Raw genomic sequence first — 19,487 nt, 5'->3', positions numbered from 1 at the left:
CACAGTGACTGCACCAGCAGAATAGTGAGTGCAGCTCTGGAGTATAATACAGGATGAATCTCAGGATCAGTAATGTAATGTATGTACACAGTAACTGCACAAGCAGAATAGTGAGTGCAGTTCTGGGGTATAATACAGGATGTAACTCTTGATCAGTAATGTAATGTATGTACACAATGACTGCACCAGCAGAATAGTGAGTGCAGCTCTGGAGTATAATACAGGAGGTAACTCAGGATCAGTAATGTAATGTATGTACACAGTGACTGCACCAGCAGAATAGTGAGTGCAGCTCTGGAGTATAATACAGGCTGTAACTCAGAATCAGTAATGCATGTACACAGTGACTGCACCAGCAGAATAGTGAGTGCAGCTCTGGAGTATAATACAGGATGTAACTCAGGATCAGTAATGTAATGTATGTACACAGTGACTGCACCAGCAGAATAGTGAGTGCAGCTCTGGGGTATAATACAGGAGGTAACTCAGGATCAGTAATGTAATGTATGTACACAGTGACTGCACCAGCAGAATAGTGAGCGCAGCTCTGGGGTATAATACAGGATGTAACTCAGAATCAGTAATGTAATGTATGTACACAGTGACTGCACCAGCAGAATAGTGAGTGCAGCTCTGGGGTATAATACAGGATGTAACTCAGGATCAGTAATGTAATGTATGTACACAGTGACTGCACCAGCAGAATAGTGAGTGCAGCTCTGGGGTATAATACAGGATGTAACTCAGAATCAGTAATGTAATGTATGTACACAGTGACTGCACCAGCAGAATAGTGAGCGCAGCTCTGGGGTATAATACAGGATGTAACTCAGGATCAGTAATGTAATGTATGTACACAGTGACTGCACAGCAGAATAGTGAGTGCAGCTCTGGAGTATAATGCAGGATGTAACTCAGGATCAGTAATGTAATGTATGTACACAGTGACTACACCAGCAGAATAGTGAGTGCAGCTCTGGGGTATAATACAGGATGTAACTCAGGATGAGTAATGTAATGTATGTACACAGTGACTGCACCAGCAGAATAGTGAGTGCAGCTCTGGGGTATAACACAGGATGTAACTCAGGATCAGTAATATAATGTATGTACGCAGTGACTGCACCAGCAGAATAGTGAGTGCAGCTCTGGAGTATAATACAGGAGGTAACTCAGGATCAGTAATGTAATGTATGTACACAGTGACTGCACCAGCAGAATAGTGAGTGCAGCTCTGGAGTATAATACAGGATGTAACTCAGGATCAGTAATGTATGTACACAGTGACTGCAGCAGAATAGTGAGTGCAGCTCTGGAGTGTAATACAGGATGTAACTCAGGATCAGTAATGTAATGTATGTACACAGTGACTGCACCAGCAGAATAGTGAGTGCAGCTCTGGGGTATAATACAGGATGTAACTCAGGATCAGTAATGTAATGTATGTATACAGTGACTGCACCAGCAAAATACTGAGCGCAGCTCTGGAGTATAATACAAGATGTAACTCAGGATCAGTACTGTAATGTATGTACACAGTGACTGCACCAGCAGAATAGTGAGTGCAGCTCTGGGGTATAATACAGGATGTAACTCAGGATCAGTAACGTAATGTATGTACACAGTGACTGCACCAGCAGAATAGTGAGTGCAGCTCTGGAGTATAGTACAGGATGAATCTCAGGATCAGTAATGTAATGTATGTACACAGTGACTACACCAGCAGAATAGTGAGTGCAGCTCTGGGGTATAATACAGGATGTAACTCAGGATCAGTAATGTATGTACACAGTGACTGCACCAGCAGAATAGTGAGTGCAGCTCTGGAGTATAATACAGGATGAATCTCAGGATCAGTAATGTAATGTATGTACACAGTAACTGCACAAGCAGAATAGTGAGTGCAGTTCTGGGGTATAATACAGGATGTAACTCTTGATCAGTAATGTAATGTATGTACACAATGACTGCACCAGCAGAATAGTGAGTGCAGCTCTGGAGTATAATACAGGAGGTAACTCAGGATCAGTAATGTAATGTATGTACACAGTGACTGCACCAGCAGAATAGTGAGTGCAGCTCTGGAGTATAATACAGGCTGTAACTCAGAATCAGTAATGCATGTACACAGTGACTGCACCAGCAGAATAGTGAGTGCAGCTCTGGAGTATAATACAGGATGTAACTCAGGATCAGTAATGTAATGTATGTACACAGTGACTGCACAGCAGGAAGAGGTGGAGCCTGCTTGCCGTGTGCTCTGTGTGCTGCATAGAGAGAGCTCCTGGGAAGGGAGGTAAACTTTTTCATCCAGGACTTTTTTGTCTGCCCCCTTCCCAGGAAAGAAGGCTCATTTTGGGACTGGCCTCCGGGGCTGGGCCCCCGGCTCCCGCCTCCCGGTCCAAGCCGGCGGGGGGTGGGAGGACTCCAACTCCGGCTAGGGCCACAAGATCTGGCCAAGGATCAGGCAAGGGATCCAGCATGAAGACCCGTAGGACCCCTGAGGCCGCGGCGGCTCCTTCCCCCGGAGGTAGGCCGAGTACGAGCAGGGGTGCTGCAGCGGTGCCCCTTGGTTGGGGTACTAAGGCGGCTAGAGAATCCGCCGTGGGCTATGGTTCACGCATCCATGCGCACCTCTGCGAGTATGAGGACGCCTCAAGGAAGCTAAAATCCCTCTGGGGGGAGTTGAGGGTAGCTAAGGACAGGTCTGACAGGGCCTCCGGCAATAGGAAGGCCGAGCTATCCGCTGCGGTCAAGAAGATAAAACAATCCATACAAGACCTGGAAAGCCGGAGGTGTGAGATCCTGGATGGCAGCGGGCCCTTCCGTGAAAAGCTGGAGAACGACGACCGGTTCAGAGCCATGACCGGTGGGGCTCCGGAGGGGTCACGGAGCTCCAGCCAGGTGGTGGAGGAGGATGATGAGGAATGCGAGGAGGAGGTCGCGCCCTACCCACCGCCTGGTGGCCTGGTAAGAGATCTCCAGGCGTCGCATAGCGGGATAGCCCCCGAGCAGGTGGCTCTCCCGTCAGATTCTGGCCCTTCAGGGGACAGCGGGAGCGAGGGGGAGGATGAGGATGGTGGTAGTAGCAGCGAGGGGGGCTGCCTCGTCATGCAGCAGATCCGGCAGATCGAGTCCCCGGTCCGTTTTAACCAGTTGAGGTTCGGGGATGAGATCTGTGAGGACGAGGCAACCAGGAGGGGGATGAAGAGAAAGGCAAAAAAAAGTAAGAAGAAGAAAACATCTACTGTGGAGAAATATGTGTATGTCCCCCTCTCTGGGGCCCCCCGATCCCGCTGTGCGGCACCCGCTACCCACCCCGGCTCGGACTCTGTTGTGGGTCCGCAGCGGGGGAGCGGGGAGATTACAGGCCATGACACGCAGGGCGCTGCCTCTGTTTGTGGTAACGGAGGGGGTAGTGATGTGTCTTATATGGAGCATGGTGTGGAAGGTGGCCCAGAGGTGGGCAAGAGAGTGGCAGCCGGGACCGCATCTCCGGCGGTGAGCGCTGGGGTGTCCGGGTCCCCCACTTACGGATCCGCTAAATCTGGATCGCTTCTGGGGTCCCAGGCACCTAGTAAAGTAAAGGGGGAGGGGCCTGCGGCTTCGGCATTACAGGCTCATAAAAAGAAAATGGTGGGGCCTCCCCTGGCGGGGTCTGCGGTGAAGTCGGGGTCTCCTGCATTGGGGGCACCGCCGCTGGTGGATGATGAGGGGGAGTGGCCTAGCCTGGGGCCAGCCGCTGGAGTTGCTGTGGCCAGGCTGTTTGTGGCCCAGGGTGTGGTGGTGGGGGGTGCTGTGCCTCAGGGGACTGGTACCGCTGGGGGGATTCCTGGGGGTGGATCCAGCTCTGGGTCGGCTCTGGGGGTCCCGCTGCGGCCGGTCTCAGGGGGCGTGGCCTCCTCGGCACCCGCTGCCCATGTAGGAGCAGCTTTGGAAAGCTCTGCTGTGCGGCTGAAGGCTGGGGGCGTGGCTTCCCAAAGAAAGGGAAAAAAAATGGTCTTAGCTACTGTCAGCAATGGAGCAGGGACTGCAGCAGATAGCAGCAAGGGCGCCTGCCTGGTGGGGTCCCCTGAGTCTGGGGGCTTACCTGTGGTGGGGGCTCCGGTGACAAGGCAGGATGGAGCTGGAGGTGGGTCTGCACCTGGCCTCCTACCTGCCAGTGAGGGAGGAGACTCTGCGCCTGCTATGGTGGAAAGTCAGGCTGTGCTGCTTAAGTCCCATGGCAGCAGGACTCTTAAAGGGACAGCAGCGCTGTGTGTGCCAAACCCCCCAGCAGGGAGGATGCCACCAGTAGGTGGCGGTAGCCGTGAACCTGGAAATACCCAAAAGGTGAGGCAAAATAAAACTGACCCCAGTGTGTATGTGAGTGAGAGTGGGGTGACTGATGGAGTGGATGAGGAGGGTGCGGGTATGGAAGTGTCTATGGTTGAGGATGCGAGTGGCAGTGCGTCTAAGGTGGCAAGTGTGAGTACGGTGTCTGATGGTAGTGGGAGAAGGGGGGAGGGGGCCGGTCCATCTGCCCCCCCAGCCACAGGTTCTCGGAGTTATTCGGGGGTGGTGGCTGGAGCCTCAGGGTCTAGTCAGGGGGTTTCCTCGCCTCTGGACCTCAGGGATAGCGTTTTGCGGCGCCGCTTCCTGGAGGCCCTCAAAAAGGGAGAACGGACGATTGAAGTAGAGGGAAGAGTGGTGGACTTGGCCTTTTGGCTGGATAGACACGGCCAGACTGCCTTCCAAGATAAAAGGGAAGGGGAAACGGTTTGGTCCCTCCCGACAGCCGGGCAGGGGGTGGCCAGGCGGAATGTGGTCCGTCTTCGGTGGAGGGGCAGTGAAGCGTGCCCGCCAAGGGCGAGGGTTGTGGAGCTCCTTCTGAAGATGGACTTCAGGGCGACGGACATCTTTGCCCTGATTCATCCGTTTGGCACCTCCTTCTTCGATGTCAGTTTTGTTCGGCCAGAGGGCTTGGAGCTTTTCTGGTCGAATTTCGAACTGGCAAAGGGGGAGCCCGGCTGGCGAGACTTTGCCGTGCAGGCGGTGTCTCGCCAAAATAGTGTAAAGAGGGTGACCGTTCTGACAAGTAACGAGTCACTCTCTGGGGTCGACATAATGACGTGGCTTTCCCGTTATGGGGAAGTCACCGAGGTCCCTAAAAAAAATAGGGACGAGTTTGGCATTTGGTCAGGGGGCTGGACCTTCATGGTAAAGTTGAAGGTTTCAGGAGGTACGGTCACCCACATCCCTTCCTCAGCATTTCTGGGGAGGGACAGAATCCAGATCTTCTACCAGGGGCAACCGAAGGTCTGCCACAGGTGCGGTGATCCCCGCCACTTCAGCGCAGGCTGCAAGGTACAGAAATGTGCCTTGTGTGGCGGGGTAGGCCATCTTGCCGCGGCCTGTGGTGACATTAGGTGTCACCTGTGTGGTGACCTTGGTCACCCGTATAGCCGCTGCCCCCGTTCCTTTTCCAGCACCATCTCTGGCCCGGCAGGGGGGAGCCAAGGGGGGGTCCCCGGTGGTGCAACTTCTGCTGTGGCTGAGGGTGGAGGCATGAGGGGAGCTGAGGGGTCGGTGAGGAAAGGCGAGGCTGGTACATCTGCCCACCAGTGGCAACAGGTGAGGAGCCGTAAGGGCAGGGGGCAGGATAAGCCTCAGGCAACTGGGGTGATGACTGCCCCCACCCTGGAGACGGCAGCCGAAGCCTCTGAGGCCCTGGGGGAGAAGGCGGTGAGCGAGGAGATCCGGAGGATGGAGAGGGAGGAGTTGGCTGCTTCTGATAACTCTTCCCAGTATGAAAGTCTGGATGAAGAGGTGGTGGAGCAGCCTAAAAAAACGGGTGACAATCGTACCAGTAAGAGTCGGAAGAAGAGGAAGAACAAGGCTAAAAAATCTAAGCCCCCCCCCCTGGCCACTGGGGTGCCTACGGAAGGGCTCGCTGACTCCCCTCTGATCCCCCTCTCCAATCGGTTCCAAGCCCTCGATGACTCTGCTGTGTCGGAGGTCGGGGGTGAGGGGCCGGTCGCAACATCTGGGGTTCCTTCGGGGAGTGGTGAGGTCTGTCCTCCGGGGGATTCACACTCCTCTGGAGGGGGGACTACCTCGGGGTCCAGGGGCAAGGAATCTATTTCTGGGAAATCCAGTGCTATAAAGGAGGATATGGACACCTCGGTATCTTTAAAGAGGAGGGGTGAGTCGGGCTCCTCCTCAGAAGGGGAGAGGAAAACAGGGGGTACGGTTAAAAAACAGGCCATCTAACTCAATCACCCATGATGGCGGAACCTACCCCGTTGACTCTGGCGTCGATTAATGTCGCCAGCATAAAGTCAGATACGGCTAGATTTACGGCCTTTGATTTTTTCACCCGGGTTGAGGCTGATATTTTATTTTTGCAGGAGACCAGACTAACGGACCTGGGGTCCATCTACAAAGCAAAGAGGGAATGGAGGAGTGGGCCCTCATACTGGTCTCTTGCGGCCGAGCCGTATAGCGGGGTAGCGGTCCTTTTTAAGACCGTGGAGGTGGAATGCAGACGGGTGATCGAGGTAGAAATGGGGAGATGTTTGGTCCTTGACGTCTTCATGAGGGGACAGGAGCTTCGGCTCATCAATATCTATGGCCCACAATCCAAGTGGGACCGTAAATGTCTCTTCCTGAGGATCAAGCCCTATCTTTTTACGAGCCGGCAGGTGGTCTTCGGTGGGGATTTTAATACTGTAACCAGACTCCGTGATAGGGGAGGCCCCGGAGACCGGCTGGCTTATGATAGCGTAGCCTTGAATAGCATAGTAAGCGAAGCTCGCCTGGTGGATGTCCACATCCGGCACACCCCAGGTCACGAGGGTTTCACCTTTTTTAGGGGAAGCAGTAGGTCTAGGATAGATAGGTTTTTTTTAAAGGAGGAAGCCGTCTCTTCTGCAGTGTCCGCTGTTGAGGTGGAGTTCTCCGATCACTGTTTCATTTTCTTTACTTTGAATGTTACAGAGACCCCCCGGATGGGGAGAGGCCTATGGAAGCTGAATTCGTCCCTTCTGGAAGAGGCGGAAGTAAGACAGTCCTTTGAGGAATTTCTTCAGAGCCAGGTACCTCTCTTGGGTCTTTGTAGCAGTAAGTCTGAGTGGTGGGAGATCTTCAAAAGAAGGATCGCAGGGTTCTTCCGTCAGCTCTCGAGCCTCAGAGGCCTGAACAGGTACCGCCTGTATCGGGAGCTGGGGAGGAAACTCGAGCAGCTCGTCTCGACTGGAGGGGACCGAGAGGAAATCTCCAGGGTGAAGACCTTGCTCAAGGGGTGCCAGTATGATAGGCACACATCCTTGGTTTTTGAGAGGGATTTCGGGAGGTACCGCTCGCCCGACCCTTACAGAAACTGCAGGTTGTCAGTGAATTGTAAGATGGTGAGAGGACTGATTGACAGTACGGGGTCCCTGAACAGATCCAAATCAGGGATCCTGGAGGTGGTCAGATCCTTCTACTTGCACCTCTTGGGGAGGAGGGATCCTGATCGGGATGAGATGTCGGCTTTCCTGACTGAAACCATCCCTGAGCCAGGGGATGACCCCTCTCTTCATGTTTTGGCAGAAGCAATCAGGGAAGAGGAAGTGAGACGGGCGATTGATGGGCTCCGGCCCAAAAAGTCGCCCGGTCCGGATGGCTTAACATCCGAGTTCTACAAGACTTTTAGGGACTCTTTGGTCCCCCTCTTGACTGAGGTTTTTAATGAGTGCCTCTCCTCGGGCATTCTACCCAGTTCAATGAGGAAGTCAGCCCTGATTATCCTGTCAAAGGGTAAAGACTCGTCCCGTATTGAGAATTGGCGTCCCATAGCGCTTCTCAATACGGACCGAAAGGTTCTGGCAAAGGTGCTTTTTAATCGGCTGGTGCAGTTTGCGCCCCGGCTCCTTTCGGGGGCCCAGCACTGCTCTGTTCCAGGCCGCAGTACATTTAGTGCTGTGCTCGGTGTCCGGGAGGCAGTGGAGCAGGGCAGGGCAGGTCACTGGAAGGGGTACTTGCTGTCCTTAGACCAGGCGAAGGCCTTTGACCGGGTTAACCATGAGTACCTCTGGTCCGTCCTTCTGAGGTATGGTCTGCCTGGGAGGTTTGTTGATTGGTTGAGAGTTTTATACAATGGGGCAGAGACTTTTCCGCTCGTGAACGGTTGGGTCGGACACCCTTTTGAGGTGAGGTCTGGTGTCCGCCAGGGCTGTCCTCTGAGCCCGCTGTTATACGTGTTTGCGATCGACCCCCTTTTAAGGAGGGTGGAGCGTGGACCGTTGGTGGGAGTCAGGATGGACCAGGCGGAGCCAGAGGCCGCCTTGAGGGTAGTGGCGTACGCTGATGATGTTTCCCTTTTTGTATCCTCGAGAGAGGAGGCAGATTGGGTGATGTCTGAGGTTGAACGCTACTCGGTGGCATCCGGTTCCATGATCAACCGGGACAAGTGTGAGAGTCTCTGGCTGGGAGGGGGAGATCCAAGTTTTGATCTCCCGGACACCCTTCCAGGGCCTCAGGCCACAGCAAAAATATTAGGCATCAGTTTCGGCCCGGGGGACTATCCCCAGCAAAACTGGGAGGGCAGACTTAAGATTGCCGCCCAGAAGGTGGATCAGTGGAAGGGTTGGTCTTTGACCCTAAGGGAAAGGGTTAGTCTTGCCAAGGGCTATTTGCTTCCTTTGCTAATATATTTGGGCAGCGTCTGCATCTTGCCAGAGCCTCTTTGGACACGGGTCTACAGCCTGTTTTTCCAATTGTTATGGGGAAATAGGCTGAACCTAATCAAGAGGGAGGTCACGTACCGCACGAGGAGACTAGGAGGGTTGGGTATGGTCAACCCAGTGGTGTTTCTAGTAAACACCTTTCTTAAGGCAAACATCGCCAACCTCTGGTCAGAGAGGGCTCCTCTGTGGGTATTCTCCTGTAGGGGGTGGTTTCGGCCTTTCTTCCAGGAATGGGAGACAGGAGGGCAGGTAAAGGACCTTCGAACACCTCATGGGCATCTTCCGGCTTATGCTACCCCGGTTCTGAAGGTGATCCGTCGGTGGGGTCTGGGAGTGTGGGAGATCAGGACCATGTCGAGAAGGTTACTTGACAATAGGGTCCTGTTGACCCACTTTCAGAAGCCCCTGGCGCTCAGGGATTGCCCAAGCTGGGATCTGGAGGTAGGGCTCGGGTTATTGAACTCTAAGCGGATCCCCTTGAAGTTTTGGGACTTGGCTTGGCGCTGCTTCCATGGGAAGCTGTATGTGAGGGACAACCTGAAGTGCAGATGCTCTGATGACCGGGATTGTCCCCGCGAAGAGTGTGGCGGTATGCTTGAAAGCATGGAGCATTTCCTGCTTCGGTGTCCCTTTAATACAGAGGTCTACAGCAGGGTGGGTGCTTCCATTGGCTGGCCTAGGCTGGCAGGCCTTTCCTATGCGGAGTGGGCCTATGGGGCATTCAGGTCCCTTGGTGGCCGAGATCGGGGCACTGTTTTCTTAGTTAGTTTAGTAACTAGGTTCCACACGTGGAATGCACGGTGTCTAGTGTCTACTCAGCGGAAAGTCCTCCCCAGGGAAGAGGTGATTAGGAACATCCTGGGTGACCTGGCAAAAGTGCGCTTGCTGGAGTTTGAGAGGCTGGGTGCAGGGAGGGCCTCTCTTCTTTGGAAGGGTTTCTCCTTTAATGTGCCCTAGGGAGAGTTAGGTTCTGTGTGCCTGTGATAGGGTTGAGTTAGTCTTTTTTATCTTTATTTTGTAGGGTCAGATAGATGTGTAGGGACAGGGAGGGACAGATAGGGACAGTCTTTAGGGACAGGTAGTTAGTATTAGGTTGGTAGTGAGGGTCAGTGAGGGACAGGTAGGGGCAGGTAGGGAGAGATTGGTAGGGCTATAGGGACAGGATTTTCTCTTTTGTGTTGTTAGGGAGGGTCAGGGTGATGTGCGGTAGATTAGGGTGAGAGCCTCTATGGTCTCCAGTTCCTGGTGGTGGGCTGTAACCCTCACTTATAGATTTTTGTTTTGTAATTGGTAACCCGGGTATAGGGCTTGCAAGCATTGAACTTGGGCCTGTTCTTTGGTCATGGTTAAGGTGTGTATTGGTTATTATGTTATTATTGATTATATGTTATTATAAGGTTGTATATATGTTACATGTGTACTATGATGCGTGTAGGGGGGATTTAGTTTAGGTGGGGTGGGGGGATGGGTTTTGGAGAATGGACGTCCGGCGGGATGCCAAGAAGAGGAAAAAAGGGCCATAAACTTCTGTGGACCTTGTTGTATAGTGAAGGCCACAAACTCTCGTGGGACCTTGTGTGATAGGCCACAAACTTTCGTGGGACCTTTGGGGGAATGGTGGTGGTTTAGTTTAGGAGGTAAAAAAAAAAAAAAAAAAAAAAATAATAATAATATATGATTAAGTTTTGGCCAGGTGGCCTATTTGCTTTCTTTAGGGCAGTTGGCCGACTTTTGTTTATTTTTCTCGGGGTGAATGCATGGGTATGTGTGTATGAGGGAAAAAGGTACAAGGGGAGAGGAAAAAGGATATAGGTTGAGGTCTCTTCCCTTGCTGGGGGTATTAATGAAATGGAGGAACATTTTGTTTGTATAAATATGCTGGACATTGGACTTTTGGGGACTGTGAATAATTTGTTTTGTTATTGAGTTTGTCTGTAAGCTTTGCCTGTAAGTTTTGTTTTGTACTTTTATAATAAAAAAGAGATACAGGAGGTAACTCAGGATCAGTAATGTAATGTATGTACACAGTGACTGCACCAGCAGAATAGTGAGCGCAGCTCTGGGGTATAATACAGGATGTAACTCAGGATCAGTAATGTAATGTATGTACACAGTGACTGCACCAGCAGAATAGTGAGCGCAGCTCTGGGGTATAATACAGGATGTAACTCAGAATCAGTAATGTAATGTATGTACACAGTGACTGCACCAACAGAATAGTGAGTGCAGCTCTGGGGTATAATACAGGATGTAACTCAGAATCAGTAATGTAATGTATGTACACAGTGACTGCACCAGCAGAATAGTGAGTGCAGCTCTGGGGTATAATACAGGATGTAACTCAGGATCAGTAATGTAATGTATGTACACAGTGACTGCACCAGCAGAATAGTGAGTGCAGCTCTGGGGTATAATACAGGATGTAACTCAGGATCAGTAATGTAATGTATGTACACAGTGACTACACCAGCAGAATAGTGAGTGCAGCTCTGGGGTATAATACAGGATGTAACTCAGGATCAGTAATGTAATGTATGTACACAGTGACTACACCAGCAGAATAGTGAGTGCAGCTCTGGGGTATAATACAGGATGTAACTCAGGATCAGTAATGTAATGTATGTACACAGTGACTGCACCAGCAGAATAGTGAGCGCAGCTCTGGGGTATAATACAGGATGTAACTCAGAATCAGTAATGTAATGTATGTACACAGTGACTGCACCAGCAGAATAGTGAGTGCAGCTCTGGGGTATAATACAGGATGTAACTCAGAATCAGTAATGTAATGTATGTACACAGTGACTGCACCAGCAGAATAGTGAGTGCAGCTCTGGGGTATAATACAGGATGTAACTCAGGATCAGTAATGTAATGTATGTACACAGTGACTGCACCAGCAGAATAGTGAGTGCAGCTCTGGGGTATAATACAGGATGTAACTCAGGATCAGTAATGTAATGTATGTACACAGTGACTACACCAGCAGAATAGTGAGTGCAGCTCTGGGGTATAATACAGGATGTAACTCAGGATCAGTAATGTAATGTATGTACACAGTGACTGCACCAGCAGAATAGTGAGTGCAGCTCTGGGGTATAACACAGGATGTAACTCAGGATCAGTAATATAATGTATGTACGCAGTGACTGCACCAGCAGAATAGTGAGTGCAGCTCTGGAGTATAATACAGGAGGTAACTCAGGATCAGTAATGTAATGTATGTACACAGTGACTGCACCAGCAGAATAGTGAGTGCAGCTCTGGAGTATAATACAGGATGTAACTCAGGATCAGTAATGTATGTACACAGTGACTGCAGCAGAATAGTGAGTGCAGCTCTGGAGTGTAATACAGGATGTAACTCAGGATCAGTAATGTAATGTATGTACACAGTGACTGCACCAGCAGAATAGTGAGTGCAGCTCTGGGGTATAATACAGGATGTAACTCAGGATCAGTAATGTAATGTATGTATACAGTGACTGCACCAGCAAAATACTGAGCGCAGCTCTGGAGTATAATACAAGATGTAACTCAGGATCAGTACTGTAATGTATGTACACAGTGACTGCACCAGCAGAATAGTGAGTGCAGCTCTGGGGTATAATACAGGATGTAACTCAGGATCAGTAACGTAATGTATGTACACAGTGACTGCACCAGCAGAATAGTGAGTGCAGCTCTGGAGTCTAATACAGGATGTAACTCAGGATCAGTAATGTAATGTATGTACACAGTGACTGCACCAGCAGAATAGTGAGTGCAGCTCTGGAGTATAGTACAGGATGAATCTCAGGATCAGTAATGTAATGTATGTACACAGTAACTGCACCAGCAGAATATTGAGTGCAGCTCTGGGGTATAATACAGGATGTAACTCAGGATCAGTAATGTAATGTATGTACACAGTGACTGCACCAGCAGAATAGTGAGTGCAGCTCTGGGGTATAATACAGGATGTAACTCAGAATCAGTAATGTAATGTATGTACACAGTGACTGCACCAGCAGAATAGTGAGTGCAGCTCTGGGGTATAATACAGGATGTAACTCAGAATCAGTAATGTAATGTATGTACACAGTGACTGCACCAGCAGAATAGTGAGCGCAGCTCTGGGGTATAATACAGGATGTAACTCAGGATCAGTAATGTAATGTATGTACACAGTGACTGCACAGCAGAATAGTGAGTGCAGCTCTGGAGTATAATGCAGGATGTAACTCAGGATCAGTAATGTAATGTATGTACACAGTGACTGCACCAGCAGAATAGTGAGTGCAGCTCTGGGGTATAATACAGGAGGTAACTCAGGATCAGTAATGTAATGTATGTACACAGTGACTGCACCAGCAGAATAGTGAGTGCAGCTCTGGAGTATAATACAGGATGTAACTCAGGATCAGTAATGTAATGTATGTACACAGTGACTGCACCAGCAGAATAGTGAGTGCAGCTCTGGGGTATAATACAGGATGTAACTCAGGATCGGTAATGTAATGTATGTACACAGTGACTGCACCAGCAGAATAGTGAGTGCAGCTCTGGAGTATAATACAGGATGTAACTCAGGATCAGTAATGTAATGTATGTACACAGTGACTGCACCAGCAGAATAGTGAGTGCAGCTCTGGGGTATAATACAGGATGTAACTCAGGATCAGTAATGTAATGTATGTACACAGTGACTGCACCAGCAGAATAGTGAGTGCAGCTCTGGAGTATAATACAGAATGTAACTCAGGATCAGTAATGTAATGTATGTACACAGTGACTGCACCAGCAGAATAGTGAGTGCAGCTCTGGGGTATAATACAGGATGTAACTCAGGATCAGTAATGTAATGTATGTACACAGTGACTGCACCAGCAGAATAGTGAGTGCAGCTCTGGAGTATAATACAGGATGTAACTCGGGATCAGTAATGTAATGTATGTACACAGTGACTGCACCAGCAGAATAGTGAGTGCAGCTCTAGAGTATAATACAGGATGTAACTCAGGATCAGTAATGTAATGTATGTACACAGTGACTGCACCAGCAGAATAGTGAGTGCAGCTCTGGGGTATAATACAGGAGGTAACTCAGGATCAGTAATGTAATGTATGTACACAGTGACTGCACCAGCAGAATAGTGAGTGCAGCTCTGGAGCATAATACAGGATGTAACTCAGGATCAGTAATGTAATGTATGTACACAGTGACTGCACCAGCAGAATAGTGAGTGCAGCTCTGGAGTATAATACAGTATGTAACTCAGGATCAGTAATGTACTTAGATTTGCTGTTCTGGGCGGTATATTTTGTGATTTCGGAGGGGGTGCTCGTGTACACAGGATGTTCTGGGTGCGGACATTTAGGACATTACCCGGATACATTGACACTACGGCTCCTTTAGGCACAAACCCTTTGGAGACGAACACTCCGGTTCCTGCGGCCTCCATGGTGCTCGGCTGCCGATCGATGTAGAACCCCAGACACTCGTAGATGGCGTCCGCAGGGTGCAGCGTGTGATGATGTCTGTGCTGCTGACCGCTGGTATCGGGTGCAGGGTACATGGCGCGGGTGGTCGGGGGCAGCAGCGACAGCAGATCCGTCTGTGCATTTATATCCCATGTGAACAGGACCCGAAAGAAAGTGACGAGCGAGGAGCAGACGTCGTCATCCGCCACGACCTTGTCAGCGCGGCCGGCGGACACACAGCGCAGCGTCCTGGAGGAGGAAGAAGAGCAGAAGTGAGGAGCCGAGGTATTAACCCCTCGAGGACACGAGCAATGGCTTATTCCGCCTCGTCGCTTTCTGCGGGTCAGGACTTTATTCTGGAGTCGTAGAGAGGATTGTGCTTTATTCTCGCGGCTTTATAGTCTTCACCTGTATTCATTTCTATAGAGGAAAAATGCAAAGAAAAAGGCCAATGTGCCGCAGCGCTCACCGACACTGCACGGGAATACACTATGTCACGTCTTTGCACTTTTATTTATTGCATTGATGGCGATTTATTACTTTATTAACATTTATTGTATATTTATACATATTTTAATCTTATAATTGTATTTAATTTATATTTAATATTTTATTTGTATAATCTGTATGTTCTAAGTAAGATTTTGCTCCGTACAATGTGGCTGCCGCGAGGGAATCCACATGAACAGGTTCCGTCTCTGTCCCCTTAATCCAGGACATGATGGGAGTTGTAGTGCCTGCAGATCGCCAAGCAGTAGCTGCACAAGTAGCTATAGCTTATACACGGGCGACATCTAGTGGTGAATCTACCGAATGGCATGCACTGTAGTACTCTGCTGCCCTCTAGTGCAAGTACACGGCAGTGAATGAACTTAAGTGCCTCACGGCTGCCATCTAGTGGTTCCTTTGTTCATCTGCATACTAACGCTATAAATGTGCTTCAAATGTACACGGTCGCCATCTCGTGGCCGTCTGTGCAATTACAGGTAAGTTGCACAATAAGACGTGCTCCATCTTGTGGCAGCGGCATAAAATTACACGGAAGCAACAAACTGTAAGGAAGCGGCAGGACCTCTGGTGCCACCTGGCGGTCACCGGCGTTTGCACATAGTTCGGACCCTCTTTCACTCCTTGCTGCGGGGTCTACAGATCCTCTGTAAATACAATCAGTCTGCGGGGGACAAACCGATATTTGTACGATCTCCAGCGGGAAAGGATCGCCCGCAAAACCGCGCTCGGAGCGGGCATATCGCCTACCGGCGGGGCAGTGACGTAAGAGAGGGAGGGGATTAAAGACGTCATGAAAGGGAGGAGGAGCTGTGACGTCATATTCTGCGTGTCTACAAGCGGGGCCGTGACTCTGAGGAGGCGCCACCTTGTGGTGTGTTTCTATAATTACATGTATCAGAATGTATACCCCTGACGAGATGGACGAGTGACATCTAGTGGTTGGTTTTTCCAATTACACGCAAAAAATCGTGTTCAGGTGCCATCTAGTGGTAGCATTTTAAAATGACATGTAATAGACTATATGCCCTATAGGTGATGAACGAGTGACACCTTGTGGTCATTTATTCAAATTACACAGACAATGGCCAAGTCGCCTTCTAGTGGTATGTTTATGAAACTACATATAACTGAATCTATGCCTAGTAGGTCATGTTCGAGTGACATCTAGTGGTCACTTTATTAAATTAGAAGTAGCTCAATTATTTCTCTGCGCCATCTAGTGGTGACATTCCAGAATTACATGTAATGGAATGTATGCCATGTAGATACTGTGTTACTTGGGTGATTCCCAGTGGTTGTTTTATCTTATTATTTGAGACTATCGTAACAAGACATCCTCTAGAGGTTCCTTTTGGAATTACAATCTATGGAAATGTGTGTTCTGTAGAAGATTGCAGCAGTGTCTCCTAGTGATCATCAGTGATCACCATAAGAAATTCCTTGTGGCGAGAGCTGAACCAGACGCCACCTAGTGGTGACTATATAGCGTTACATTTTTGAAACTGTGTGTGCTACAGGGAGCACACTGGTGACATCTAGTGGTCACTTTATTGAATTACATTGCTGCCCTCGTTTGGGATCCAAGGGGAGAGTGACATGTGAAGCCTGACATGCTACCTTTAAGAGACTTTTAGGCTGTGTGCACATGTTTCGGATCTTTCATGTATTTTTGCTATAAAAATGCGATAAAAATGCTTACAATACGCATACATATGCATCCCATCATTTATAATGCATTCCGCAATTTTTGTGCATATGTTGTGTTTTTTTCCAAGAAAAAAAAAGCGCAAAAAACGCGAGAAATACGCAAAAAAAAAAGTGAAAAATCCGCATGCGGATTTCTTGCAGAAAATGTCCGGTTTTGTTCAGGAAATTTCTGCAAGAAATCCTGACGTGTGCACATAGCCTTAAGCCGCAATGCTACTTTGCGAAATATGCAAATTGTCTCTTCAGAGAGGAAGAGGACTAGAACTCTCGTGCCTCCTATAGGAATTATCAATCCTAAAAGTCAATACCAACTATTGAGCGAGCCTTGTCACATGACTTAGGATAAAAGCCAAAACCAAAATCTCAAAATCATGTGACAAGGCTCAGTAGAGTCGATATTGACTATTAGGATTGCTACTTCCTGCAGGTGGCGCTAGAGTTCTAGTCCTGTCATTCACTCCTTTAATGGTAGACTGCTGCCATCTAGTCAGAGGTTCAACTGCGGCCAGCGCAGGAAATGTGCTTCTCAAATTCTAGGGGACATTTCAGGCTGTGTGCACACGATGTGGAATTGGTGCGGATCCGCAGTGAATTTTTCTGCGCAGAAACGCTGCAGTTCCGCACTGTGATTTACAGTGCAATGTAAATCAATTGAAACAAAAAAAAGGCTGTGCTAATATGGTGCGGAAAAATCCGCATGAAACCCGCTGCGGAACAAAAGAAGTAGCATGCTACTTCTTTTGTGCGGAACTGCAGCGTTTCTGATCCTTTCCACAATAGAAATCCGCAGGGGTAAAAACCGCATAAAATCGGCATCAAAACCGCATAAAATCCGCACCTGCGTTTTTTTGCGGTTTTTGCCTGGAAATGCGGATTTTGTACGGAAAATTCTGCACCCCAATCCGCAACGTGTGCACATAGCCTTACAGTAATAGATAGGAGGCCATCTAGTGGTCTCCTGATTCAATTACATGTAAGCCGCACACAAGCGCCCCCTATTGGCAGCTTTCTACAATTACAAGCTTCCTTTACAGAATCTTTGCAGATGACCAACTTATATCATAGAATGTTAGAGTTGGAGGGGCCTCCGGGGTCATCGTGTCCAACCACCGGCTCAATGCCGGAGTCATTAAACCATCTCAGACAGATGTCTGTCCAGCCTCTGTGTGAAGACTTCCATTGAAGGAGAACTCACCACTAGGGTTGAGCGACTTTCTCTTTTTTAGGATCGAGTCGGGTTTCGTGAAACCCGACTTTGTGAAAAGTCGAGTCAAGTGAAATCGTCCGATTATCGCCAAAAGTCGGGGATCGACCAAAACACGAAACCCAATGCAAGTCAATGGGGAAGCAAAGTCGGCAGTGAGTGGAGGACAGAAACACCTACAGTGCCCATTTTAATGGCAAAAACATCCATTCTTATTATTGAAGCTTGTCAATCTTAATTTACCTTATAATAATAGTTAGGCATTGAAAACTGAGGGTCATTTGGCAAAAGTTGGGGGGGGGTAGGGCTGGTTCAAGTTTTTAGTGGGCCCAGGAAACGCGGACTACGTCACGGCGGTGGAGCAGGGAGAGGTAAGTATTTCAACTTTGCATGTGCTGTGATCCTGAGCAAGCAGGGGGGGCCCACTCGTTCGCATTGGCACTGGCACAGGGCCCCTCATACTACGGCGGTGTGTTTGACAGCGGGTGGCGCCTCCCACTGGCAGAGACACTTTTGCGTACTATGAGGGGCCCTGTGCCAGTGACGTCGCCAACGAGTATGCCCCCCCACCTGATGAAGGAACCTGCACTTTCATCTGCACCTTCCTCTTTGTCCCTGTGTAAGGTGGTATAACATGCGGGAAGGGGAACCTTACTTTCAGCAGGGTCAGATTCTGGCTGTGTAGAGTGCAAGGGGAATGTAGTGGTCTGGGTCAATGTACCAGCAGACTCATCTAGCAGTGGCTGGGCAATGGGCAGGATGAGGAGGAAACACAGATAAAGGCCCAAATAATAAAGTAGGCTACATGCAGTTCAAAATTGGTAACAGGACTAACCAGGCGGCATTGCTTTGTTCAGTGGAGGACAACTGTAATGAGAGACTGACACAGTGAGTAGGCCCTAATAAGTAACTAGGCTAAATGCAGTTCATAATTGGTAACATTAGTAAACAGGCGGCACTGCTTTGTTCAGTGGAAGAGAACAGCAAGGAGCGGCAGACACCGTTAGTAGGCCCCAACCAAACAAGTAGCCCAAATGCAGTTTAAAATTCCCTATAGGCCGAAAGCCTGTAGTTTGAAGCTCAGGCAAGTAAACCTGGAGAACACCTTGGAGCGGCAGACACCGTTAGTAGGCCCCAACCAAACTAGTAGGCCTAATGCCGTGTTATATTAACAACTACTTAATGAAAGCCTGAAGATTGAAGCTCAGCTTTGTTCAGTGGAGGACAACACCTGGAAGCGGCAGACACCGTTAGTAGGCCCCAACCAAACTAGTAGGCCAACTGCAGTGTTATATTAACAACTACTTAATGAGAGCCTGAAGATTGAAGCTCAGCTTTGTCCAGTGGAGGACAACACCAGGGAGCGGCAGACACCGTAGTAGGCCCAACGCAACTAGTATCCCAAATGCAGTTTCATATTTCAAATATAGGCCGAAAGCCTGAAGATTGAAGCTCAGGAAAAAAAAACAGGAGAACACCAAGGAGCGGCAGACACCGTTAGTAGGCCCCAACCAAACTAGTAGGCCTAATGCCGTGTTATATTAACAACAACTTAATGAGAGCCTGGAGATTGAAGCTCAGGCAAGTAAACCTGGAGAACACCAAGGAGCGGCAGACACCATTAGTAGGCCCCAACCAAACTTGTAGGCCCAATGCAGCTTTCAAATTCCTATAGGCTGAAAACCTGACAATTGAAGCTCAGCTTTTTTCAGAGGAGGACAGCTGTATTGAGTGGCGCAGACAGACACAGGTAGTAGGCCTTAAACAAAAAAGTTGGCTCAATACAGTTTAAAAAAAGGTTACAGGGGTACACAGGCAGCATTGGTGTGGTCAGCGGAGGACAATTGGAAGGAGTGGCGCAGACTTACTAGGCCTAAAATAAAAAAGTAGGCTCTA

The 19,487-nt window shown here is 49.3% G+C and overlaps 1 protein-coding gene across 2 annotated transcripts in view; it reads right to left on the bottom strand.

Moving 5' to 3' along the window:
• LOC143803406 (SET domain-containing protein 9-like) overlaps positions 1 to 14,419 on the bottom strand; it is a 33,211-nt gene extending 18,792 nt beyond the window's left edge. The window contains exon 1 of one of the 2 annotated variants that reach the window (XM_077281403.1): positions 14,114 to 14,419. In XM_077281403.1, coding sequence (XP_077137518.1) covers positions 14,114 to 14,312 — 199 coding nt within the window. In that variant the 5' untranslated portion in view covers positions 14,313 to 14,419. Of the gene's footprint in view, positions 1 to 14,075 lie in introns of both variants that reach the window. The other variant, XM_077281404.1, reaches the window with a different exon arrangement.
• Positions 14,420 to 19,487: the final 5,068 nt, after the last annotated feature.

The sequence above is a fragment of the Ranitomeya variabilis genome, chromosome 1 (assembly GCF_051348905.1).
Source record: "Ranitomeya variabilis isolate aRanVar5 chromosome 1, aRanVar5.hap1, whole genome shotgun sequence".
NCBI lineage: Eukaryota > Metazoa > Chordata > Amphibia > Anura > Dendrobatidae > Ranitomeya > Ranitomeya variabilis.
Note: the sequence above shows the minus strand (reverse complement) of the source record. Positions and strands in the feature narration are given on the sequence as shown.